General features: G+C 46.1%; 1 protein-coding gene across 3 annotated transcripts in view; it reads left to right on the top strand.

Moving 5' to 3' along the window:
- CSMD2 (CUB and Sushi multiple domains 2) overlaps positions 1 to 27,294 on the top strand; it is a 326,291-nt gene that overhangs the window by 124,724 nt on the left and 174,273 nt on the right. For all 3 annotated transcript variants that reach the window (XM_064525206.1, XM_026104637.2, XM_064525207.1), the window contains one exon: positions 21,521 to 21,633. In XM_064525206.1, the coding sequence (XP_064381276.1) occupies positions 21,521 to 21,633 (113 nt within the window). The remainder of the gene's footprint in view (positions 1 to 21,520; positions 21,634 to 27,294) is intronic.

Below are 27,294 nucleotides of genomic sequence, written 5' to 3'. Positions count from 1 at the left end.
GTTGTCTTCTGGTAACAACATTTTGTCAACAGAATCAACAGAGTCCCCCCAAATCAGTTGATTTTTGTTTTAACGTGTCTTGTTGCAAACATCTGTTGTTGTTTCTAGAGGCTTTTCCTCTTATCACAGAGTCTCCTCTGAGAGTGAAGTGCCAGTAGGCACTTTAATCTTGTGGCTGTAAAAATTCGTTTCCAGTTGTATTTGGTAGTTTAATAGTGACACAGCAAATATTTAATGACTCAGCTGCCCTTTAATGGAGGTGTGTCATAATGGAGTTTGTGTTACAATAGGCAGAGGAAGTTGCTCTAAATTTTCATATCTTACGAACAATTCCAACAATAGCTTTTTTCCCCCCAGTTATTTTCTTGCATTGATTTTCCCCCCGACTGCCCCCTCCCCCCCCCAAAAAAAAACACTAACAGGATTTACTCTGCTTATAACAGCTGCCTTCTCTGCAGTGCTTCCCCTGTGGATGGCCAGGGCTCCGTGAGGTAGCACCATTTTTATTTTACAGAAGATAAAATGGGCGCTGAAGCAGGTAGCCCAAAGCATGGTACCCAGGCCAGCGGGAAGGGGCCGGCTGCCACTGGGGTCCCAGCCCGGCACTCTGCCTGGCGACTGCGTTGCCCCTTCGCGAGACTCGGTGTTGTGGCACGTATGTCCTGATCTCGTATGGGATCGAACAGATGAGATCCGATGCCGGCGGGGGTCCTGCGCCCATCCTCAAAGTGGCCGTAGTGATGCCGACTGCTTAGGGAGAAAGAGGCCGAGCTTTTCTCGGCTTTCCCGTTGCTGCCAAAGCCTAGGCAAGCCCTCTCCAGCTTCAACACCAGCCACACGCCGGCTTTCTGGATCCATCCCTCCATGGCTGTGTGAAATAATGAGAAAATCATGTAGAGGGAGGATGTGTGGGAGGGTTGGAGTACAGGGAAGGACCTGAAAAGGAGCAGTTCTGGCATAGGTGTAGTGTTAGAGAGAAGGAAAAAATCTGCTTCTCTACAGTAAAGAGCGAATTTCTACCAGGAACTTGGTAGGGCAGAGTTGATCTTTCTGTAAACCATTGAAAATGTTTTCATATTTGGGATCCAATGTTGTCATGGGCTGTTTTGGAGGGTACAGAGGAAATCTTTGGGTGTTGGAAGGAGATCTAAGATTCTTGCTTTTGGAAGAAGAACAGGAATTATCATTTAAAACAAAACTAAACCTGTCGATCTGTGCTGTTTTCATCTGTCACAATGATATCTTGGCACCCAGTAAAATTAATACCTTGGGGTACCTGTATTAGGAGAGTGTTTTTATACAAGTGGATGGCTGAAAATAGAGAACGAGGCTTTACCGTGTGGGAGAATTGCTCGTTGGAGAGGCTGTCAGTCTGTTTTGAGCGTGGTGCGGTAGCTCGGAAACCCAGGCGCTGGGTGAATGCTCTCTTTCGAGGCTTCCCCGATAACCGGTCCTAATCTGGGTGCGTTTAGCGGCCGCTGCAGCAGGTTAGCTGTGGTGGGAGCTCGAGGGGATGGGATGATGTCTGGGGATGGCCCCTTCCTAAACGCAGGAAGCCCAGCTGGAGCCTGGCGGCTGCTGGTCGTCCCTTGCTGGTCTGGCGCTGGGGTTGTGCGTGAGGCTTTGGGCTGTGATCCAGGGAAGCTGTGTTGCTGAAAGCACTGCTCTCACCTTGGGCTTTCAGCCCCCTGCTATTCGACAGAGAGGAGTGTTTCTCCCAGCTGTAATCAATACTCGGCACAGAAGAGACTGGCCTTCCAGCTGCTCCCGGCTGTTGTCCCCGAGGTGTCGCAGGCATGTCCCAGGCAGGAGAAGGTGCTGTAGACACATGCTAGACAGCGAGTCAGAGATCTCTGCGTTTCGGTTGGTGCCACATTGTGTCGTGCCTGGTGGGAGATCTCGTTGCCCTGCGAGGTCACCCACAGCAGCATCCCCGCACAAGGTTGGGGCATTTCCTACCTGGCCCCCCCTTTTTTGTTTCCCTGTTGTCTGAGAACTCTGGTTTCCCTGTGGAATTACACTGAATAGCTATGGAGCAGTCGGGTCAGTCCAGAATTAATCATCTTTAATTATCATTATGGATGATAAAATTAATTTAGATGTAAGGCAACAGTTAGTCAACCTTGACACGTGTCCTGTGAAACTCCAACCACTGAAGAAGTTTTCCTGAACTGTATTTTATAGGAATGTATTGGAAAAAAGGCACATCAGAAATGGGAAGTACGGTACCATGTTACTGCACAGATCTGGCCTTTGCCTTCCCCTTCCCCTAAGGTGTCCAAAATCGGACCTGCCTGCCAGCTGATGGCTAGTTGTGCTCAGGGAAGTGTTCAGAAACCTTAATTAGAGCTGTGTTTGCATCTGTCTGTCTCTGCTTGCGCAGGCCAGATAGTTGAGTCATTCGCATAGTCCCCACAAAGCCGGCCAGCCCCAGGGTGCCAAGCTGGATTTCCTCTCCAAAAGTACCTAATTTTCTGTAGCTACCTAATTGTCCACATCTGTATTTATGCAGACAGATTTCTAACAGATGTCAGTAATTTCTAGTCTGGAAGCGGAAGGACTAATATTTCTGCATTTCAGTATCTCAGCACGTTACGCCTAAACTCTTGCAAAACTGGACCTCCTTGACAGGGCTGCTGCTGGGGAGAGTTGGCTGTGAGGCTCCCCAGTCTCCAGCAGCTATCCTAACTCATAGGCTATTTTCCAGTTTTGTCAGCCCCTGCCACTGCTTTCTGGTACCTTGGGTATTTAAAATCAAAGGAAGGCAGGTCGGGTCCTTGCGACTTGATAGCCCCAACTGGCCTGTGGCTCTCGTTCTGCTTGTGCTCGCTGCAGAACGCGGCAGCGTGGTGCATGGGAGGATGCGAACTGCCCCCGCTGCACGTGCACACCTGTGTGTTGTTAACCCAGAGCCCCGAGACGGTCTGTAAGGTAAGAAATGCACCATGCAGTTGTTTGTCTTCTGTGTCCTGATACTATAGGACTCTGGGAAGAAGGATGGCTTTTCTCCCAGACAGACAGCAGCTGGTCCTGGCAGTGGCTGCCTGGGGATTCGAGCCAATTACATCTCTGCTACTCTCTGTCCAACTCCAGCACAGACACAAGCTAAATCCATTGATATTAAGCAGACAGCATGAAACAGCCCAAATTAGCCAATCCCTTTCCCTCCTCCAAACTTTTAACTGAGCAGAATATCTTACAAACAACAGATGCGTTTCACAGGGCTGTTGCGTAGCTGTATTGTGTATTCTGTACATTAAATGACTTCTAACACTTATTGGATTGCTTCTACTGCCCAGCTTGCTCTAATCCATTTGTGTGACCTTGGCTAAATCCTTTCGTGCTTTTCTTATTCTGTCTGTGGAAGATGCAAGTTCTTTGGGGACATGATGGTTGCATCACTGTGATTGCTTACGGCCTGTAGCAAGGGGGTCCTGATGGACTGTCTAGTTTGTAATAAAATCATTTTATCATTTTTCATTTTTATGATAATTTTGCAATATTTTTGAAATGCAGCTAACTTAAGTTAAATGGCTTCTGGATAAATTAAATTTTCAAGGTCTGAGCTTGGGTAGTAATGCTGTGGTTTGCCTGATAAAATGACACCTTCAGCAACCTAGTTGTTGTGGGTTTTTTCCAAAGTCCATCAAGACCTTTCTTCTTTGAAGCCTGCTCGTGGATTTGAGTTCCTGGGGATGATTAATACTGCAATAATAGTTTCAGTACCTTTATTCCTCTGGGTGGAGCTAATACCATAAAAGCCTTTGGAAGGAATGATGCAATATAAAAAGATCAGTCCTCCTTAAAGTGGAAGTATTGCCTGTGAACGACTAGATTGGCAGGTCCGGAGAACGAAGGCCCTGATTTATCTGTGGAGCGAGTATGCGTAGACAGTAATAAAGCAAAATCTCCAAGTACTATTCCTGGTAGAGGATGATGTGTTGAGGTCTCTGAAGGACAAACAGGTCCCGTGGCTCATTCGGCCCTTTATTCCTAGGGCTGTGCCGATGCTGGAGTGCATCGACCAGTGAGACGTGGTCTCTTGTCTGAGAAGGCAGAACGCGTTACTGATGCCCTCATGAACCTAATTGTGGTCGTCTTACTGATGGAAGAGAAGGGAGGGGAATGCCAGATGGTGTTTAAAATGAGTTTGTTTTCCTTTTTTGAAAGTGTTCAGTGAGGGAATCTCCAAAGCAGGGTTACTACTGCGTTATTGGGTGTGCTGGCATGTTAAAGTAGACACAGGCACATTCACTTTGCTAACGAGAACATGCCGCTTGATCTGTGGAAACAATAATTTATTTACTTGGATCGAAAGCTTGGAATGCTCAAACTATTTTGTTACACCAACCCCTTGAAATGGATTTTTTAAATAATTCACCAAAAAGGATAGGGAGAGGCTTGTTTTTATGCTCTTCTGCTCCAATTATTCAATTGCCTGCTAAGCACCTCTTCAAAATGTCTCTTGTGCCAGGAAGAGCCGAAGCCATTAATGTTGGCTTGGGAAGGGAAGCGCTAGGGCGAGCAAAGAAAAAACATGTCATCGTCTTTCCGCAGCCTCATCATGTGGGTGTTGCTGAGGGGGCTTCCTAATCCCTGCTGCTGGACTGCAGTAAATTTACAGCATTAGTTTGTAAGCGACTGCAATTTGTAAGAGGGGTGGAGTTCAGCTTCTGTTTAACTACTTGGACTGTGGTTTTGGGGAAATTGTCAAGGTTTTCTTAGCTGTGTACTAGGAAATGGCCAATTTAAGGAATTTCCAGGTACGTGGTGTTCCCAACTTGAGGCAAATTGATTCTGAGCATTTGAGTTTTTCTCTCCAAAAAATATGAAGAATTTCACTGAAGACAGTAAAAGAAAAAAGTGCTTAACACCTTCTGAAAACTGCGTGTGTGATGCTAGCTGTCAGCAAGTAAACTTGTTGCAGCATCAACAGATACTGTTCTTGGACTTGCTGTATCTCCCCCCCCCCCCCCCCCCAACCTAAAATTGAATTAAACCTTCTGGTAATGTTTAGGCAGATAACTGCTTTTCTTTCTCAAGAAGCAATAAGGGCAAAGAGAGATTCAGTGTAAAAATGAGGATTCGGTCTAACAGTTCTTTGCTTTAACTGGTAGATGGCACGTCTCACAGGGCTTTAATACTCTGGCAAAATAAGTATTTATTACTTTACAGGTCTGGCATTAAATAGCGTAGTGTAAAATGACAATGTCAAACCAAGTTAAGAATCTGCTTCATTATGAGAGGTTTTCCTGCAACGATCCTGCATGTTATACTCCTGTAGTCACCGCAGAAATTTCCAGGGGGACCCTTCTACAAGACTGCTGCTTCGACACCATCATCACTGAACCTTTACTCCCTCATCAAAATTCCTTTTGGTGATTCTGCAGGTAATCTTTTTTGTTGCCTGTCTCTTATTTATTAGCCTACGCGAGGAAGAGCAGTGCTGCCCTTTGGAAGAGAAGGGAGGAGGTCTGGGAGGGACCGGCTTCTGTGCAGACAGGGTGGATGTGCGTGGAGGAGAGGGAGGCAGAAGCCAAGGGAGCCCAGCTGGGAGGAGTTTAGCTGGACCGTAGATTATTGAACAGGGCTGGTATAGTTCATGGCATCAGTGACTTCTATAAGGAGCTCCGTAAATACTGAGCATTAACCTGTCAAATTAGTCCATTCTCCAACCCCAGGTCTCCGGGTAATTGTAGTCCTGGACCCAGGAAAATTTGGGAAAGGAATATTTTATATATTATATAAAATACTTAAAAACGCATCTAGAGTGGAGCAGAATGCCTGTGAGGGAAGAGCACCGCAGCAGCACGCAGGAGAGCGGGTTTCGGGCCGGCGGCCTCTCGTGTCACCTTGGCCGCTTCCCTTTTTGGAACCTTGGAGAATTGTCCCGACCGCTTCAGCGAGAAGCACGGATTTACCGACGGGCTGTCTGCGCGAGACGTAGTGCTCGCAGCCGTTTTTCTGGGAACTCTGCCTAGCTTTTGTCTAATTTTTGCCCAGTCCCAAAAATCTTGATCGGAGGATAGAAATATAAATTAATAAAGTAAACATTCACAGTTGGAAACAATCCTTATCTGTATCTTTTTCTCCTCCTCTTGAATTTGATCCAGTGTTCGACTTAACACTGGATTTCCTGTCTTTTATAGCTCTCACTCAGAGCTTTAATAATATTTGATCTCTCTCTCTTTTTCCCTTTGAGTTTTAATATACAGGACAGGTATAGTTCAGCTTTATGAATCCTCAGGGAGGCCTCATTTACTGCGAGCCTGGTGAGGATGACCTTGGAGAGTAATTTAATTCTTCTTCTTCCTCTGCCCCTGCAACCTCCTTGCAGGCATAAAATATTGCAGTGGTTCATACCAGAGACAAAGAAGCAGCTTCGTGTTTAACGGAGGGTGCGGACGGGGTGTGCGGAAGACGGGTGTTTCCTGGAAGGGGCCTTGCAGAGGGTGTGATTTTGCTGATGCTGTAGTTGTGTGCCTGTAGCTATGCTTGCACGTTGCTGCTGCTGTCAGCAGGGGCTCCTGCCACGAGTGGGCTGTGCTTCCGTCGCAGTCGCGAAGGTACGGCATTTCGTGTGCTTCATCTGACAGTGATAAACTGCTTCCAAAGGATCTTTCCCTTAAATTACAACTAAAACGGCTGGCTGTAGTTTTGCAGGGAGCTTGTGGCCGAAGAGCGCCTGGCTGCTGGCCCTGCAAGTCGCAGAGCCCTGTCGAACTGCGAAAGCGTCCTTGCAAGTCCCTGTCACCTTACGGACAAGGGACAAGTGTCCGAACGGACCGGACTCGGTGTTGATTTCGGCAACAGCTTATGCTTCCATGCTTGCCAAAGATCAGGTGTTGTTTCTGCTGCTGTTCATTATTAAACAGATGAGCCCTTGATTTGAAGGTGCATTAAATGGTTGGTTTGGGGGGCTTGGGGGTGGACGGCCAGCCCTGTGCACCTCACGCCGGAGCGGGAGACGGGGGACCCACAGCCCAAGGGCCCCTGCCAGCGCTCAGTGGCGGCTGCCGCGGGCTCGGCAGGGGCAGCTGAGGTTGTTCACTTCTCTTCCAGCTCCAGTGGTTAGAAGTTGGCTGCTGGGTGGAATATCTTTATCCCTTCCAGACTTCAGACAGAAAATAACACGAAATGTCATCTCTGGGTGCTGTCATCCTGCCATAAGCATGTTCCGTTTGCAACAAAATGAGCAACTTTTTATTCAGTCTTTTACAGCAAAATTGCTCTTGCATATCTGTTAGCTGAGACACCAAAATACCACTATCCTGTAACATGTTTACCATGTACTTTTTGTTGAACGTGGTAAGATTTAGCTCTGAAATATTAGATGCTGTTAATGTACATGCTTTCACTGACCACCTCGTACTGTCTAATTTCAAGAGCATTGCTATTCTGGGAATTTTTTTTGCTAAAATGTGGAGGAAAGTATTTTTACATAATTTCTTATCTGAGCCCGGGATATTGCAACTGTCAGATACCAAGTTAAGTATTTCTAAAGCTTAAGTTTGGCAGCTGGTAGCACAGGAGTGAGTTCTGTGACTGAATAAGCAATTACAGAAAGCTAATGTCTAAGGACAAGCCTTAAATGCTGCTATTAGAAACGCGCCGACTGCGTTTGGTTTGTGCACCACAGCGCTCGAGTGAGAGGGAGGGTTAGGTCCTCATGGGCGGGATCTCGAAATCAGGCTGCTTATACAGAAGTGTGAAGCAGAGTAGTGGGGGTTTTCTTGTTTTGCTTTTTTAAGCGCTGCTGATGTGGGAAATCCTTTACATTGATGTCCACAGTATAATGGACAGTGGTGAAGGTGATTCAGTAGATTTCTTCTCCTGCCCAACACTCCTGGGAGGAGAAAGTGTTAACGTAAGAGGGAGCGGAAGCAACTTTTTTTTTAATGCAAAGGGTGCAAAGGGTTGTGCTCGCTGCAGAATTTGGACTGCTTTGCAGGACCCCTGCATGTCTGGAGTTGTATGCAAAATGTTTCATGGGATGGTAGAGAGCTATGTGGGGCTCGTTAATCAGATCTTGATTCCTTTGTTGTGTTGCTTGTTTATTAGCTTACCATGTAAAACCAAGTGCATGTGATTGTGGCACATACAGGTACGCTCAACTCTTTGTTGTAAGCTACAGGTGTTCTGGGGGATGATCAAGTCAGTGCCTTCTCCCTCACTGTATCAATTAAACCAGAGGCTTTTTTCTGACTCAAAATTTGTTGTTTTCTCTCAGCAAAGTGCCTGTAGGGGAGAGGGCCTGCCGCAGCTCATGCAGGCGGTACAAGAGTGGTGGTAAACCACTAGTCCCGTGCCCTGAACATCAAAGAAAAGGTGAATGAGAGGCTGAGCAAGCAGGGAAGGGTTTGGTAGGAGGGAGGCAGCCGTATGACAGAACAGCACAGCCTCTTTGCTGGTGTCCTGGAGTCGCCTTGTCCATCTAGCAAAGTGCCATCCGCAAAGAATAATTCCAGAACAACCATTTCCCTTCATATCCAGAACCTATATTCAGGAATTGGAGAGTTTAATTAAAAAATCCAAATTCTAGCAAACCTCTTCAGGCTTTATGAATGAATTTTTCAGATTGTTGTATTGTTTCCTGGTGGCATATATGTAATTTTCCAGCAGCTGTTGCGTGTGGGGGGAATGCCAGTTCTGAATAAATATAGGACTGGAAATAAATTCCCAGAAAGGCAGCTAGCAATGTCTAGAAAAGAAAATTGCCATGGAGATGAATGTAAAAGGTGATGAAGGCAGACGCAGTCACTACATAAGCACGTATGGCTGTGCCAAGGGGGCAGGGAAAGCACTTCCTCTTGGTGGTAGCTGAAGGCTGGAACAAGAAACTCTCCTGTACCACCGTGGTAACTTTTAAGGAGCGGAAGAGGCTGCTAAAGGCCAGGTTGAATCACTGTCAAATAGAGATGCTCAAGGCAAAAAGGGTTGTGCGGTGCTGGAAGGAGGCTCCAGATGCCGCCCGTCCTTCCCCTTCGCAGCGCGCGGGTGCCGCGGGGCTGCCGGCTTTGGTCTCGTAGCCAGACTGCGAATCGTGGCTGTTGCTCGCGGCAGAACAGACTCCGGCGTGTTCCCAGCCAGCTCTGCAGAGTCGAGATGTCCTAAGCAGTGATTTAAATAAATAAATAAAATTTGTCTCTGGATTGTAAAACACAACCCTTAAAACATAAATCTAAGGTCTGATCAAAGACTTGCTGAAGCTGGTGGCAAGACTGCCGTAGAAACAGTTACTTGTTCAGATTGTATCTCGGGACCAGGTATTACCACAAAACACCTGGGGGTGAGGCTTTGAGGCAAGGACCCGCGATCGGAGAAGGCGCAGTTAAGCGTCAGCTCTGTGTGCTCGCGGCCTGCTGGGCACCGCGGGAGCTGGCTGGGGATCCGGAGAGCCCGGCGGTGCCCTCGCTGGGAGGGTTCAGAGCGCGTCTGAGGCGGGAATTTAGGGATAAAGCGGTTTCTGTGGGTTTGGCTCGGAGCCGTTTTGCAGCTCCTCTCCAGTTTTGGACTTCATGCTAAATTAATATCTAGCGTAAATAAGCAGATGGTTCCACTGAGCCCTTTTCAACAGAAAATCTAGTCTTATTGTCACCCGACTGCAGTCGGAAGTTAGGAAGTAAAACAGTCCTGGCTGTGATAGTTCACAATTGTTCTGTCAGCTGAAAGGGCTGGAAATGCAAATTCCTGGTGACTGTGGAAGCGGCGGTTTGAGTTCCAGCCTTCCATGCGCTTTCCAGAGCAGGGCAGCACTTTGTCCTGCTCGAAGTCGGGGCCCTGGCGGGCAGTGCTGTAAAGGTGGTGTGAGCACCACGCAAGCAGTGCAGGCTGTAACTTCAGGCCAGGAGGGTTGTTGCCATACTTCTAAGTTCATGTATGCTTAAAAATAATGGAAATAAAATAAGTAATTCTTCCAGCCTCTTCTGATTTGATGAGAGCGGCAAACAGGACATGCTGTTCCCGAAGCCGTACGGTGCCGCCGCCGCTGTCGATCAGTGCCCCATTCGGAGGAACAGGGATGCAGTCGAGGGAGGGAGCTGCTCAGACCCGCTGGCCCCACGGGGCTGTCCGTCACCTGATTAGTTCAGACTTTTGCCCGGAGGCAGGAGCCATTAGACCTGGCTTACACCTGCCTCTGGAGGCTTTACCACCTCACCTTGTTGCACAGCCCATCACTTTTCATCTTTAAGCAGGAGACAGAAGTACTGTGCCTGTAAAGATGTAGTTCTGCATTTGGTGTTATTTATTATCAGCATTAAGTTGCAGTCTTGTGTCGAAACTCCAGTCACGTTCACATCCCACTGTGCTAAATGCAGAGCCAGAAAGTAGTCCTTGCCTCAGAGAACTTGCAGTTGCTGGTTACCTTCATCCTTCTGAGGCTGCCTTGCATTTTGCAGTAATCTGCAGCCAGGGCTGCTGTAGTTTTAGCATGTTTTTGTGGAACTGGCAGTAGTCTAAGCTTCAGTTTGCAGATCTTTGTTGTTTTTTCCCCTAGCTTCTGTGACTCTTAGCTATATTGTAAAAGCTACAAAAAAAACCCAAAAAAACAAAAACAAACAAAAAACCATGCAGCAGCTCAGTCACGAGATGGCTCATGGGCTTGTTTGGTGACAGGCTGTGACACCTGGCTCACTGCAGTGTTTTACAGCTTCCCTGTGGCTAAAATCCTGAACATGGTGTAAAGCTTGTAAGCAGCCTTTGGGACCTCAAAGAGGTCACTGGGGTTTTGTATGTGACAACCTCCTTTCCACCTCCCTTCTGAAGATGCTTTTTCTTCCAAAGCTTGAAAGCTTGTGAGAGCAGGCCTGGATAGGTGCCGCCTTTCTTCTCGAGCACCTAACTAATGCATCATGAAAACATATCTGCTGGTAAAACGTACCATAAACAATGTCGGACTATAAAGGCTGGTCCCTAGAAGAAAATGGAAGGGCAGCCGTGAACTGCTCTGGATGTGGTGAGCTTCAGTCCAGACTCCAGTTGTTACCTAAGCTTGACATCCGCAGTGGAAGGCTGCTTGACCTTTTGGACCCTGCCGCCTGCTGAACAGCATGTGCTGCGGAAAGGCAGCATCAGCGAAATGTGTGTGTCTAGAAGTGAAGGTGACTTGAGCTGGTTTTGCACCAGTTTCCAAAGGAAGCAACTGGTGCAGGTGGTGCTCTTGCCTGGAAAACGCAGAGACTGAAAATTGATTTGTCTATCAACTTTTTGGCTCAGTCTTTAGAGTTTTGTGGGCTGACTGTTGCATAAAGGTACCCCGTGACTTTCCAGCCTAATCTGTGGCTAGAGAGTCCAACATTAATGGAACCTAAGTGCTTTGTTTGACTGACAAAGACATGAGTCTATCTGTGCATGCAGTGATGGAAATGGTGGTTGTTTATCTAGTAATAAATATAGTGTCTCTTGCTATCAACACATCTAACTCTGCCTGCACTGAGAAAAACAATCTCTGTAGCCTTGATAATAAGGCAGAACGGTTTTTAGGAAATTGTAATAAAGCTGTAGCAGATTTCTTTGGGGGATTTGCAGTGCAGCATTAGTAAGCTTCAATTGCATTAGCTGTTCTTCTGTTGTGTTGAATTAGTGTTTGTTTTCTCCTGAATAGAATAAATATAATCATGTTTGTTATCTTTCTTTTGGTATCACTGGAGCCAAATGTTATTTCTGTAGTGGAAGTGTTTTGGTACGTGCTTTTACGTAAGAGGACGTGTCCGTTTCTGCAGTGTGGTCTCCCCTTCCAGTACCCGTCGTCGTGGTTGGTGGCCTGTGTTCTTTGCAGTCTTGCTTTGCTTAGCCATAAAGAAGCACGTTCGCTCCATCAGTTGACATCCGTGCTGCTGAATCTGTCTGTAGTGAGGGTGGGTTGCAGTAAGAGCAGCTCTTTTCTTTTGTGGAGGAAAAAAAACCCAAGCCCTTTCTTTCTAATTTGCTGGAAGCCCACAGGATCCACCCATCAGTGGTGCTGTTCTGGTCCCTGAATCGCACCCTGTACTGGAGGAAGAGCCGCCGCCTCCTCCCTCAGTAGCTGCAGGGCCCACATCAGCAAAGAGCAGGGGGGTTTCACCTCCCGGTTTTGGGAGCCGCTGGGACCTGCCTCTCCCAGTTGCTGGTGTGCAGAAGAACCTGTTTTCCAGACTGTCCCTTGTTTCGGTCTGCAGCGGGGCAGAGAAATGCCCCCAGGACTCTGTCACTGCATACGCTTCTCCTGAAAGACTTTAGAATTATCTAGACTTGTTCAGCTTGGAAGTTTGAACTTGAGGACCTGAATAACACTTTGCGGCTGAAGGTATAGGGTGGCTTGAGCTGTGTTACAGTGAAGGCTAGGAGTAGCCTTCTGCTTCGTGGCCAGCTCCGGTGCTTTAGTTACCTTCATTTGCCTTCTCTGGCGTTTTGCTCGTTGCCGCAGCAGGGCTGTATCCAGTTATGCCTTTGTCTTGATGGGGATTTTACTCCAAATGCCAAATTCCGAGTTCTGTTAATGTCTTGAAAATGAAGTATTTACCTGCAAGATGAGCTCTTTGCTTTTTGTTTTTAGATCTAAAACATAAACTTCCTGTCCATATATGTTAAGCATAAGCTAATTATGTGAAATGGGTGCATCTGTGTGTAAATACTGGTGAATTTAATAAATTCTCAGAGATCAGATTGTCTGCTGAATTGCTCCACTGTGACAGTTTCAGACATGCAAGTGGGCTAAAGAATTTGTTTTATTAAAGTGACCGTTACGTAGCAAAGAGATCCGCCAGAATTCAGGGCACTGAGAGTGAAATAATTTTGAAACATTTGTAGGTAAGAAAAAGCTGTAGAGAAATTAGATTATGTCAGATCCTCTGTATAGTGTAAATTAGTTTGGCTTTGTTGTCTCCACTGGAGCTATATTGACTCACATCAGCCGAGGATTTGGTTTACACTCTTTTAAAGATGAGCTAGGAAAATGTCACTTGAAAAATGAAGAATTAAGAACTTCAGTGTAAAGGCTTCTGCAAAAAAGTATCGATTTGTTTTTAGTGAGCAAATTTATCTGGGAACAGACAGTAATTAAAGTTGATGTCAATGACTGAGGGTTTGCTGCGGCATGGAAATGCTTTCATCTTTCAACAGAATGCAGAAAAAGAAGAGATGAGTAAGCCGAGTGATAACCTAATCTGATTTCATGTCTGGCTTTTGGAAGGAGCAAACGCAGGTGTGGCTGGAGCCTGAGTGGGGTCGTTCTCCAGTTGGTCACAAGACCCAGGTCCGACAGATCCAAGATGTTTGTTTTCAGTGTTTGCAGATGGTTTTTACACAGAGCTGCTGTGGGCGGGAGTCCCTCGGGATTCGCGAGCCAGCAGCGAAGGAGCAGCTCGACGTGGGAAGCTGCTCCCTCGGTGCCTCTCTGGAGCGTAGTCCAGGCTTGTTTAACTGCTCTTCCGAAGTGCAGGTAGTCGAGTTTAAGGACCTGGGCGTGTGCTTTCCATCCCCGCAGTGTGCAGTCCGGAGCAATCACTCGATCCAATTATTCAGTTTCCTTGTGAAAGTCCGTTGTGAAAGGATTTTTCTTGTCACTGAAAAATAAGGGGCAGAGGCGCTTAAGTATGCTTTGAGATGAGACATGCTAAAATAAGGTGTTCAAAATTAGTGGCGCTTAATTCAGTGCTCATGATAATTTGAGTAGAGGTTTGGATGAAAAGTTAAAAACACAGGTGAAGTGAATAATAATACACAGAGATATGAAGAGCTTCTGCAGTATGTCCCCCAATTGTACTGGAAGGAAGAATTAATCTGCAAAATAGTCACAGTGCTAGAGTGTAATACAGACAGTATTTTTAGCTATTTCGATGAGGAAGTTGGAGCTGGTATGGAGGCTTATGCAGTAGAGCTGGGAGCGCCCGGGCTCCGGTCCGCGTCCCTCCCAGGCCCCAAACGGTGCGCGGGGTGGTGAGCTTGGTTAAGCCGAACACTTGCAGCCCCAAAGCGTAGCAGTGCCTGTTCGTTTCACTCTTGCTCTGCTGGCACGTGTGGAGTGTGCACGCTGCTTTTGAATCCCTCCTGACTGTGCCTCAGTCTCGGTCCCGGCAAAGTCTTGGAGGAGCCAGTCATTAGATGTCCCACCTATCAGCAAAGTCTCTTCTGAATCTTGCTCCAAAAGGCTCAGAGTCCAACTCTCTTTTCCTAGATAGTGCTGGAGTAACCTTGAAAAAATAGCCTCCTTCTCAGAGGCTCAGCTCATTCTCTATTTAAAAACCCTCAACAAAACCCACTAGTGATATTCCTTTGTCTTTTATCTGTTTGGGCTCATTTGGGAAAACATTGAGGCTGGTGGTTGACTGCATCCCGGTTCTGGAGGACACCGGGGCGTGTGCGCACCTCCGAGTGTGTGTTTAAAGCCATTATCTCCAAGTAAAGCACTTGATGTAATGGGATTTCAAGTAGACTTCTCATCTTCAGTTGTGACCTTCAACTTTGCGTTCTCTTACGGCTTGTTTGTATAGCATGTGCCCGGTGAATTGCTCGGTGTATTAGGGTTCTTCAGGAAGTACTGAGATCAAATTCATGCTAATCAAATTTCGGAGAGGTTAAAATTGTGTCTTCTGTGTGCAAATAGCACCTTCCACTATTCTGGTGCTTCTAGCACACTTCCTGATGTTTTATTGATTTTTCCCCCCCCATTGCTCTCCCCGTGTGAAACCAAATTAAAGCAGGAATTGGGATTGTAAATAGATAATGGTGCGTGAATGCAGATTCATCAGCGCCATCCATGTACAGTAATACTAATTGTGCCAAGGGAGGAACGGCTCGAGTGGTATAAATGTTTAATGCCAGAATTCAATGTGAAATACAAGAATGAAAAAAGAAAGTAAAACAGTTTAGCTGAGAAAAACACGCTTCGCTGCTTTTGCTCGGAAGAGGAGTTTTGATGCCATTAACCTTTCCGTATTATGTAATAAAGGATGCTGAGGAGCTGTGTTTAACTTGGAGGCTTCAATTTCGCTTAAGAAAAAATACCTTAATGCTCTGGTTAAAGACTATTGGAAGGCATTTGGGATAAAATCAGTAAAACTTGGAACCTGGTCCGAAGAGATGCGTTTTTCACAGGCCGTCTGGCTGAGCTTGCGGGCGCGGGAAGGCGGGGGCCGGGGCAGCGTGCCCTCCCCGCGGTGCCGCCAGCCCGGGAGGCTGCGGGGCGGCGCGGTTCTGCCGGGCACGTGCTGGGGTTTCTGCTTGAGCAGCAAACTTGCAGACCCCTGGTAGGGCAAGCAACCTGTTAAGAGCACTTTGGGCGTTATAGCTGAACGTTTGCTTTTTTTTCAGAAGTTCAGCTTGTAAGAACTAAAAAGCAGCCTGGCAGAGCAGAGGCACAGCTTTGCGTAGTGCACTGTGCCCGCTTCCTCCGCAGTTTCATCTGCTCTGAAATGGCAGAAAGGGCCCAAGCATGCTTTGCAAGCCCACGTTTTGCTCAAGCTCATTTAAAACTTGAGATGGCAGCATGACCTTGTCTTCCATGCATGTTGGGCCTCTCCTGTCACAGTCCTCTCCTGCCACGCTGATACAGAAACCGTAGTTAGGACTCACTTCCTTATCACAAATGTAGGTAAATAAGCTGTTCGCCAACCTTGTTCAACCACAAAACGACCCAACTGCCCCTAGAATGCCTTTTTCTGTTTATTATGCTTATTCAGGGAAGGTGGAAGATTAAAATGGTGTTCACTTTCAAATCCTCCTGCAGGCCTGGGAGCCCGCTGGGCTCGCGGCAATGGGCAGGAGCTCTTTGCTCGCGTTGTTCAGGAGTGTTTAGCTGTAGAGGTCGGCGTGGGGAGCCGGGAGCCTGCTGTCCTCGTAAAGTTACCCGAGCGCCTGCTGGAAACGTCGCTTTTTGGTATCTCTGTATCACAAAGGACTGCAGCATAAAAATGGATAAGGAACAGGTTATACCTGTGGTTGGAATGAGCTTAAATTGCAAGAAGAAATAGTCAAGCTTAGACATAAAAAGATTCTTTCTTTTTTGATCCTTACTGCTGTCCATTTTTTCTGAGGCTGTTAAATGTTTTTTAAGCTATTACATGAATTTCAGTATTTTTGGAGGTTCTGTGCACTGGTTGTTTGACATTGGTGTTGAAGATGCTCAAAACTCGATCAGTTTAATTCAATATCGTGTAAGGCCTGAACTGTTAGGCACCTTTTAACAAGTCCTTTCTCATGCAAAATGTGACCTTTGCTTTCAAGGGCCTCGCATGGGTTCATGAGCATAAGGCAAAATGTCCAAAAATGTGTGTCCTTACAGGACTTAAAGCTCATTTCAGCTACTGCTTAACAAAAGCTGTTCTCACAATTCTCAGTCTCAAGACTGGTGAGATAGAGGAAGGAATCTGATTCTTGTCTGAACTTCCTTGCCTCTGCCACCCTCTCGTTACTGCCAGCAACTTCATGTTTTCAGGCTCAAAAAGACAAAGCTGTGAAATGTAAATTTTAGGGTGGAAGCTCAGTTCCTCTCTTTCTCCGAGTCACTTGTGGATTGAAAAGGTGCTGAATACAGAACAGGTCCTGAGTTTCCATCAGTGGGTAATGATTATTGATTTTACCTAATTCTTGCACAGCTAGTTAGTCATTCCAAAGGCTTAAGCTTCCAGTTAACATGTTGCCATATTCAGGAAGCTGAATATTTAATCAAGTGATTCATCTCTGCTGCTGATGGCAGCAAGGAAAGAAAGGAGGAGGGGGGAAACGGACATAGGGTTGAAAAGTTTTCCAAGTTACTAATAGACTCCTTATTAGAAAAACAAAAACAAATCTGAAAAAAATACCGTGGCAAAGGTCCAAAGTACAGGGCTTTTATTTACGTGACTCACTAGACTATTAGAAATTCAATCATACAGTGAGCTAATGGTAGGTGTTGAAAATTCAGTGCACATAATGTGGTATAAATGTGTACTGGGGGATGTGGGAAGAAGTGTCTGCTGCTTTTAATTAGCTCTGGGCATTTCTGAGTCTCTGCAATGTAGTTCTATTTATTGAAAAGACAACAGGCAGCTTTAGGTTTATAGAGGAAAAACAATGCGACCTTGAACAGTCAGAGGTACAAACGTTGCATGGCCTCTCGGTGTCACGATGAGCAGCCGCTCCGAAAGCCCGTGGTGGCCTTTGCCGTGCGCCTGTCTGCGCCGCGGGGCGGACGGGCGCTGCAGACCGCTGGCGTCCCGGCGGGCACTGGTGGCTCCTGCAGGAGACTTGGGCCGTTCCTCTGGTTCTTGGGATGGTGGTTGGCCTTCGCCTGCCCAGCATCCTTCCCGTTTCACGAGGCTCCGCAGCAGCTGCCCCGGCATTTGCATGCAGAGTCCATGCAGCTGCTTCAACTCAATTGTGTTTATCTGTAATTAAATATTCCATTATCAATTAACCATTAATGCTTCCTGGTGATTATTTTAAACCTGTGGGAGCCTTATGGCTAAAACTTAGTTGTTAACTGCTGGTGAGCATAATGTTTCTTATTAAATACGTAGCCGTAGCCACGTTATTTCTTACCCATCAGAACATCTGCCACCCGCCCAGCTGGGCGATGCGTGGGCGCCTGGGGTGCGAACCGCTGCCCTGCGACTCCTCAGCGGCGCTGGCTTCCTCTCCTCCCCGGGCCCTGTGTCTGGGCGGAGCTGGGCGCCCGAGGCGGCCTGTGCCCGCTGTGGGGTGCGGGGGGCCCTGGCATGGCCCCGCGGACCCTCGGGATGGTGTGTGCGGCCTCCGCTCGCTGTGGGACGCCTCATGGACGCGCTCTCATCGGGGGCTGGCCCCAGGCAGGAGGGCGTACAGCGCGGCTGTGAGCCCCAGGAGATCCTTCATGTGGGGCCTGCGGAGGAGGAGAAGGGAGCTTGGATTCACGTTTCCCAATAGTGGGGAAAGGATGCGCCTTTTTCACTAGGCCGAGGTAACGGTTGAAGCCCCCGTGTACAAGTGTGGTGGAGAGGCTGTCAGATTCCAGCGGTGGGGCCAGGGGTGCGCGCGGGCTGAGGCCCCTCCTGCTGCCATCTCCCTCCCCGGGTTGCACGCGGGGGCTCCAGGACTGGTGCGGATACAGACCCTGAAGTTAAATCTCTGCAAGCGATTAAACTAATTAAAAGGCAAGGCCTTTATTTTCCTGAACCGGATTCCATTAAAGAGACTGCATTTAACTGGAATGAATTTAAAAAAAAAAAAAAAAAAAAAAAGCTCTAATTGCTTAAATACTTGTATGTGGTGTCTGAAAAAGCAATTTAGTGGTGAGATTTGAAATGTTCCTCACCTGTTGAGAAGTTAATGTGTTCAAAACCTCTCCTGAAAGGTGGATTATTGCGAGCCTTGTTTGGAAGGGGAGAAACAAAACGGGGAGAATTCGGAAACAGTCAGCGCCTTGCTTTGCCGCGGCTCAAGGTCGCCGGTTCTCCTGTTCCTCCCCCAGCACCTTTGGCTCGGTGGTGGTTTGTCACCGTTTGTTCCCTTTTTCGTGCCCACGGTTTGTTTATTCCGACCTGTTGGTGTTGTCTTTCCACGTGGTGCACGGCACCTTTCCAGGCCCGTGTCCCGGTGACGTTGTTGGGATCGCGACGCTCAGCCAAGCCAGACCGCGGGCGGCAGACGGTGACGCGGGCCGGGAGGGAGCCGCTGCTCCCTCTGCGCCGTCCTTATCGGCGCATCTCAGCTGCTGCTCCAGCGCAAAGCCTGAATCGGATCGCGATGACCAGCGCGACCTGCGATCTAAAACAGCTACAAAAACCGCAACCTGCAGCCTGACATTAGTAATAAGCCTCTTAACTTCAGAAATAAAAATGGTGGGAAGATAAAAGGGGGGAGAAGGGAGCCTGTTAGACTAGAGCCTGGAGAATGGTCCTTTTCTCTGCTGAGAGTTTGAGCGCTGGTACGTACGGAAATGAGAACCTCTTGGAGATTTCTTGGCTGATTCGGTCCTTCCTGAAAGCTGTCAATGTCTTCAGCGAGGAACGCGTGGCGCTGATGGATTTCTGTGCAGGAAACCCAGGGAGCCATTTTCTCTCACCCTAAATCTTCTGTAATTCTTTTTAGCAGGGCAAAGTGGGTGCAAAGCGCTGCGATTGATTATTTTTCAATGTTCTTGCATTTGCTTTCAGTAATTATTCATACTTACTGCAAAGGTAGCAACAGTAGCAAGAAGTGAAATCCATTAATTTTTCTAATTGATTTTCAAGACATTAATTCACTCCACTGGTAGAATTCTAGCCTTTAACTTCATGTGCCCAGGATCCGTGCAAGTTGATAGAGGACTGCTCGTCTGCCTAAAATTAAGAGTACATGTAAGTAGGTTACTAGCGGAGGCTACTGAATCTGCTTTTCCAGGGGGTATGCGTATTAAAAAAATGGCGGTGGTGAGACGGTGAAATCCTGCCTCATTCAGGCAGGTTAATTTTTTTGTTTTCTAGTTCTTATATTAGGTAACTGAATTACTCAGCTCTGCGCAGTCATGAAAGCAAAGTTCGGCTCTGCGTATCTAAAGATTATTTATGAGACGTTTGACTGTTCATTCAGAATGAATAATAAAACAACCTTTGGGGGTAAGAGTATTAAGTTTGAACATGTTGTCATAACAACCAGCCATAGTAACTTTCTCAGAATTGGTTTTAGACATCCCATGTTTGGTCTCAGCCCAAAATATGATTGTTTGAACTTAGTTATTTTGAGAAGTTTCAAATTAAATTGGTTCAGCTGCCTTTGAGTTATTCAAGGATGGAAGAATGCCATATAGAAATCATTTTGATAATACGTTGTATTCCAAAAGGCTCTGCAAGAATGAAATAAAAGTAATCAATAGATAAATGATCAGGAGCAATCTTAATTCTATAGTATAAGGAATATATTTTCAGTCACACTTCATAATTATGCAAAATTCAGCTACATGCTAGAAGTTAATGCATGGTTTAAAGTCTGTACTGTAGGTGGCAGAGATGCATTAGTTATGCAGTATAATTATCTTGGCTACTTCATTAACAAGTGGAACAGGAATATATTGAAGTTCATATACCATTAATAAATACGCTGCCAAGTAGCATCCTGGATCCTACCGTTTGCTTTAGAAAAAGGTAAAAGTTACCTTTGAAGGTGTTAAATCAGTAAAGGACTTTTCAAATACTTGCTTGGGTATCTGTTCTGTTGTTGAAAATGTGTAGTTATAAAATTTGAAATATCCCTGTGAATTGAATAGAATTATAGAATCCTTTTGCCTTCATCTGAAAAAGAACAGGTATTGGAATACCAGTAATTTCTAAAGAAGTGATGGTCTATGATTAAAAAATGAAAATGGGCTTTGTTAATGGTAATAGGATTCCACAGTAGCTTTTGTCGTAGCGGTTTTGTTTGCCTTACTGTGGTTAATGTTATCATTATATAGCTCGGTTCAAGGGTGCTGTGACTTAGGTAAACCTTGTTCCAGACTAAGACTTGGCATGTGACAACCCAGCCAAGGATTATGGGCTTTTTCTTTCCTGGAATTTAATAAAGCAAACAGCACAATAATGGGGGATCGAGAGCAGGGTAGTAGGAAGAGAACAGTCGCCAAAAGGACTGTTAATGGGCTGTGGAGCTTTCCACCTCAAGTTTGATGGTTGTAATTTTCTCCAGGTTGGGATAGATCATAAATCATTGCTTCTTGCTAGCTATTTCCAGTAAAAGAAAACCATGTGTGCAACCCTTTCCCTTCCTCAGTTAAATTAAATGTTTTTATTAGCAGGCTTAACCCAATAGGAAGGCAGGGACTGGATGAGCTTGAGAGCCGAGCTCATCTTGCATACCTTAGGTGTAGCGTGTCCACTGCGATGTATTTGTCATCCCTGTGATATCAGTAAGATACAAGAGGTGACACAAAGCAAGAAGTTTTTGTACTTTCCGCTCGTACTCTGTGGTGTAAGAGAGGGTTTGAGCCTCTCGACTATCCTTTTTGACCTGCTTCATTTGTCTCATATCACAGACATTTTCAAGGCTCAACTCTGCCCCCCTGTTCTGTGCCTTGAAAGAAAGGACAGAATGGAAAACCCTGTAGTTATACATGTGTAATCTTCTGATGGGGAGAAGACAACACAGGAGTGACCAATTAAATATTCTGTTAAAACAAAGAAGAAAAGACAAAAATTGTTGGTAGCTGCTCCATTTAGTTCACACTGCAGAATTTTTAGTTTAGGAGAAGCTGAACAAATAATAAAGAGAGCACTGAGCAGCAGCTGACCAAGGGTGGTTCTGTGTCCCGGTGTGGGGCGGCCAGTCCCATGTGCCTAGCTGGAGCGGTCCTGCCCTGGGAAAGGGCCATCCCTCTCCAGGGACGCTCCCGTGGCGGCTGCCGGGGCTCCTCTCACCCAACCCGAGGCTCCAGGAACCAGCACTAAAGAAGGGTGTTCGAATCAGTTTTTCCTTTGTATGGGGTGCTTTCTTTGAGCAGATAGTACTCATTCAGCATCTCCTACGTTCATGTAGGAGAAAGATTGACTGGAAGAGCAGGCTTTTGAGTGTAATTCATGTGTCAAAATAACACTTGCCTCTTGGTTTCTTGCAGGTTTACTGGAATGAATCTGCCTGCCCCGGTTATCAGCAGTAAAAATTGGCTGCGGCTTCACTTCACATCAGATGGCAACCACAGGCAAAAGGGGTTCAGTGCCCAATATCAAGGTGAATGGTTATTGCCCAGTCTGCCTTTTAACGGTGCATATTTAGCCATTTTTCTTTTCCTCCAGGAATCTGCAATTAACTTCCTGCATGATTCTTCTGTGTTCTGTTAACCTTATTTTCAGCAGGGCATCTAGGCTTTTTCATGTCCTTTGCCGTTGGCAAAGTGTTATATGAACACTTGTGTGCTACTGGAAGGTTTGTTTGCACTGAATGCTTCGTTAGCAAAGTAGACCTTGCTCTGCCCTGCGGCTTCACCGGAGGCATCTGGGAGATGGCAGTGCAAAGAGGGTGCTGCGAGGCAAAGGGCGGCGTAGCGTTCTGCACGGTGGCACCGCTAAAGCGAGAGCTACCTTAGCCTCTTCTGAATGGGGTATAGCGTGTCCTGAATTTATTGGTCATCTGTAGAGGGATGAATTTCAGCATTGGGACTTTAGGATGCTGTTAGAGGAAATGCTGATGTGGCACACAAGTCAGGCGGAGACAAGATCCTGTTACGAGGTTTGCAGGTAATCGCAGGAAACTGCAATTAAGTGATTTGCCAGTCTCGTAAACTGGAGATCAAACCACTGCCCTTCCGGAAATGAGGGCTCAAAAAAATCAATTAGCCCTTGCATACAGCAGCCATAAGGACATTAAGGCAAACACAGCATCATCTCTGGGCTGCGGTCTTCCTAGTGATGGGTCTATGAGTACCTGGGATAAGATTGATGAATTAGTGACAGAGCTGCAGCGTAACAAGATTACCTGCAGCAGCACGAGGAAGAGGCAGGATCATGCTTAAGAACATGCTGTTCTGCATAAAAACAGTTAATAACTAAAAAACGCCCTGCGAGAAAATGCAAGAAGTATGCAGTACAGTTCAGTGGGATAAGACATGGAGAAAGAGGTGGATCTTGCATTCTTTTAGCCACCTGCGATGCAGAGACAGGCGGTCGGCAGAGGCCTGGGGAGCTGCGCTGAGACCCCAGCCCTCGGGGCTTTGCCCGTGCTCTCTGCTGCGGCTGAGGAGGAAGCTGAAGTGCTTCTCCAGCGTCCCTGGCACTGTAGGCACCGTCTGGGACCAGATGGGCACCAAAACCGGTGGGTTTGGGGTGGATTACTTAGAACTGGCAACACCCTTCTCCCGGAGGGCTTGGAAGTGCCTTGCGGCTGTGGCAGTGTGCCGTCGTTTCGGTGCTGGCTGGCTCTGACGGCAGGGTCGGAGCGGGGGAGTGAGGCAGGCGAGCAGCGGGAATGGCTGTCCAGTGGAGAGGAGTTCCCTTTAATAGAGCTATAAACAAAACTCTCCCTGTTTGTTCGGCCCTAGCAGTGTTGTCATGGGCTTCGCTTTATGAATCATCATCATTACTTTCCTTTCCTTCCTCTATAACCACAGTTTTAAATTATTTAAAAAAAAAAAAAGCTTTGTTTTTTCTTTATAACACAAATGAATGCGTGCAACTGATGGCTCTTGATATGACATTTTCCTTTGCAGTCATGATTGCTGCTTTCTATTAAAACATCTGTCTGAATCATCCTTTTTTTTCTTAAATAGAAAAGTAAAGATTAATGTTATAATTTCCCCTGATTAGATAAGTGTCAGGGGGTTCTAATCTAGCATGCTCCTTAGAAACTGTTTTGTTAGATATAATGAGCTGTGCTTTTGTGTGTTCAGTGTTTAAAAGATGAACTTAGAAATGTGCTCTTGAAGTGGCATTGAGGCAGGACCTCCACCTAGCTGGCGAAGGGGATCAGACACCCGTTCTTCAGGCACTTCTCTTCTGTGGGGCTTTTTCCATCCCTCTTGTATGAGCGATAGAGAATCTTTTCCTTCCAGCGCACAGCCCTGCTGTGCCCCCCCCCAGGCACCTGCCTTCCTGCTCCCTCTCATTTTCTGCATCTGCAATGTTTCAAATGCTCAGAATCAAAAATTAGACCTGAAAACACCACAGATGTCTTTAAAAAAAAAAAAAAAAAAAAAAAGCAAACAACAAAAAATTTTCTCTAAGCTGTCAGAAAAACAATTGGAAGTTATTTGCTCAGGCTTCTCTGTAAACTAGAATAGGCAAAATTCTGCCTTTTCTGGACTGAAGAGATTTTTGTATATTCACATATTTCCAGAAAAAGCACAGATTACTTTGAGACCCCTGTTCAAACCATCCAAATAGGCAATTTTGTTCATAGCCTCTCTTGTTGTCAAGTTCTTAACTATCTCTTAGAGGAGTTTTCAGTGCTTAAAAAGAAAAACAAGGAAAAACAAAAAAAGACACCACCAGAGATACAGACAGGATTGTTGCAAACAATGAACTCTGTTCGCAGAACACTAAATATACCAATGCAACTTCAGAAAGCTCAACATAAACCTTTTTAGAGGAACAGAGACTTGTTTGAGCATAAATATTTTAATAGAGATAAATAAATAAATAGATACAAAATAGGACATGTAAAGCTATATGAAGTAGAGCAAATAAAATGTGTTTTTAGCACTAGAGATGTAAGCTGACCTTGGGATTGTCTAAGAGGAGGAAGTGCAGATTAGAATGAATGTGATTTCTTGTCTGCTTTCCAGTGATGTGTTTGTAATTTATTAACATCCTGTATCCTCTGAGACGGTATCTGGCTTTGCTGATAATCTATAAGAAATTCATTCCCCTTCCAACTTGTTTTACGTTGATGCTTAGTTTTAGCAGAACACCTTCTTTGCACGCTCCATTTCAGCTCTTTCTAATCCATGCCCTAGTTTGGAAATCTCTTTATGAATGTGGAAGCAAGGTTAGATAGAATCAGCCTGTATACAAGTTCTCTTTATGTTGAATATAGTAAATTAATTCCCTTCCAGGGAGACTGGAGATGTTTTTCCCTTTCCTAGTGCTTTTAAATAAGGTGAATCTTGCAGTCTTGCAAATATTGTGTTCCCACACCCTGTGAAAGCAAATGAAAAGGAACTATAGAGAAATCAGTGAGTTGTTTTTTCTTTTTTCCCCTCTTCCTCCTCCTAGCTCTCATTTCTTCCCTCTTCATTCCCCCAAAAGGTGCAATGTACCTGTAGGTAATAAACTAAGCTAGAAATGCTGTGCACAGGACAGGCCCAGCACCAGTTCTAACCCCAGCACCATCAGTCATCGTCTTAGCAATGAGGTACTCTAAATAAGGTAATGAAGAAGCTGCTGAATTTAAAATCATGCTAAACGGATCTAAATGGTGATCTGGCTGTTGTAGTCCATCTCTCCAGCATTTCTTTTATTATATATATAGGATCCCAAATTGCTTTTTAGCTGATTGTTACCAACATGTAGTTGTTACCAACATGTAATTGCATCTTTTATTGATCTCCCCTCCCCGTTCCCTTCCCTTTTTGTCCTCTACCCCAAGATAGAAAGAGGAATGTGGGCGAGTTTCAGCCCAGTCAAGCCATAGCACAGTGCTGAATACCAGCAGACCTGTCTGTAGTAATGGTCTGTTAAACTATTTTGCACATATTGCACTACATAAGTGGCATTTAAGGATAGATGTATCTATAAATATAGATGTTTAATCTTTGGCAGATCTGCCAGTCTTCATCTTGGATCACATCTTTGGGCCGTAAAGGGGATATAGCATATGCTGTGCAACCTGTTGAGTCTCCTGGGCAATCCTGAGCAAAAGGCAAAGACGGGAAAATTCTAGCATTTGTTGCAGGCACCGACTCCTAAGCAAAACCATTTCTTAGGGATGGAAGGCATAAATGAGATAAGAGCCTTGTTTTACTAGGTGCTGCACAAACATGTAGTATTTTCTCTGCCCTCAATTACCCTTCGGTGTAAATAATTCTTCTTTGTTCTAGTGGTTTTTCTTTTTACCCCCATTCTTGCAGCAGAAAGAGGATCCTGTGGCTTGTTCCAGATTGCACTGAAAGTCAGCAGCTGAGCTAAGCACCGAAGCCAAATCACGGCTGTCCGATGCAGTAATTGCACAAAGTCCTCCCTTCCCTGGGGCAGGTCTGTGGGGGCTCCCCCAGCCTGGCCTGGGGGGAAGCCGGGACGGCTGCTGCCCACACATCCCGCTTCGCTGCGTCGGCTGCCTGGGGCTTTGTGCTGGGTTTCGCCCTCGCTGGCCTCCAGGCATGTAACAGCCTGACCTGGTGCAGGGTGCCGGAGAGGTGCAGCTGTTTTGGGGTTGGGCTGGACCTGAAATGGGTGGGGAGGAGAAAAAATTGAAATAAAAGTGCAGGAGAATGGCTAACCCTGTGATTCAAGCAGTTTTGCGTGACTCAAAACGGTTGCGTTTTGGGTGAAGGTGTTTCTCCTCACCTTGAGCTCTGCTAAGAATCCCTATAAACAACCCACAGTAATATCACAAACACAAGATTAGGACACCCCAGCCAGAAGAAAGGAAAAAAGAAATCTGATTCAGGCAAGCCCATCTTTAATAGCAATCCTGCAGCAAGGGGGACAGAGGCTTATGGAATAGATCTGTGCTGAAATGCTTTTTTTAGAATTAAAAATAAATAAAAATCCCCTTAAATACTTATTTAGAGCAACATGAAACAGTTTAAAATAAATGCTCCAGATTGCCTGCTTGCTGGAAAAGCTTTGTAATGTCATCTTTCAATTTTGACAAGAAACTGAGTATTCCAGCAGATCTGTGAGATATCTATGAGCAGCAAAACCCTCCAGAAAACAGAGCAACTTTTGCTCACCCAGTTATCCTGACGTGATCCTTTGTAGTACTGTTCCACGTTCACATTTATGAACAAAATAGATTTCCATATACTGGATTTTTGAGGCATGGAATAGGAGAATTGTTCTTAATTTTTTATTTAAAAAGTAAGCAGTATTGTATCCTGACTTGTTCTAATCTAAGTTGCATCGTTTGTAAAGCTTGACTTTCATCATTGCGTCTCCATGTAACAAACAAATGAAGGATAAAGTGGAGAGGATATAGTGATTTCAGTAATTTTAATTATATCATTCAAAGAGGCAGAATGCAGTTAGTGCAGTGGAAGGTACAGACTTCCTGGGTGATGCGGTTCAGCTGCTGGGTGTTGGGATTGCGTCTTAGTCACGAGGGTCTGGTTCTGCCATGGATTTTTGAGACCGCTGGGTGCTGTGGACCCGAGTCTTCAGTGAGGGTCTCAAATTTGGAGTGGCCTCTTTCTGTGGGCTGGACTGTGGAAGGCAGGTACAAATATGGGTGAATCTTGTTATTAAGTGCATGCTTTTAAAAACACCTGCTCAGGTGCGAGGCCCTGATGCATTGAGATCACGAGAGCGCCCGGCGCTGCTCGGCTTCGGCCGCGGTTTGGGATGCTCAGCCTCTCCTGCAGATGGCTGCGAGCTGCTGCGGTTCAGTAGCTTGACGTGCTGCAACCGGCCGTGCTGGCGGCCCTGGGATGTGCTCTCCCCTCTGCAAGGCCTTGCTTACCCCAAAAGGCTGCTGGGTTACTTTACCGGGGGGGTCCCTGGCCCCGTGCTTGCGTGTGTGTCGGGCCAGAGCATGCGCGCTGTTTGTGCGAGGTCGCGTGCAGCGGGGAGCTGCGGCGAATGTAAAGCTGGCGGTTCAGTAAAGCTCCCATTTACCGACGGTGCCCCAAGGCACTTTACAAAGCAGCGAGTTAGATACTGCAAAGTCTGGAGTCGTTGTACATCCCATAATAGCTCAAATTTAGCCTTAGGTGTTTGGGCTTGACTATTTTATTGACTG

Source organism: Dromaius novaehollandiae, chromosome 23 (genome assembly GCF_036370855.1).
Source record: "Dromaius novaehollandiae isolate bDroNov1 chromosome 23, bDroNov1.hap1, whole genome shotgun sequence".
NCBI classification, from domain to species: domain Eukaryota; kingdom Metazoa; phylum Chordata; class Aves; order Casuariiformes; family Dromaiidae; genus Dromaius; species Dromaius novaehollandiae.
This window is presented reverse-complemented; position numbering and strand designations above follow the sequence as displayed.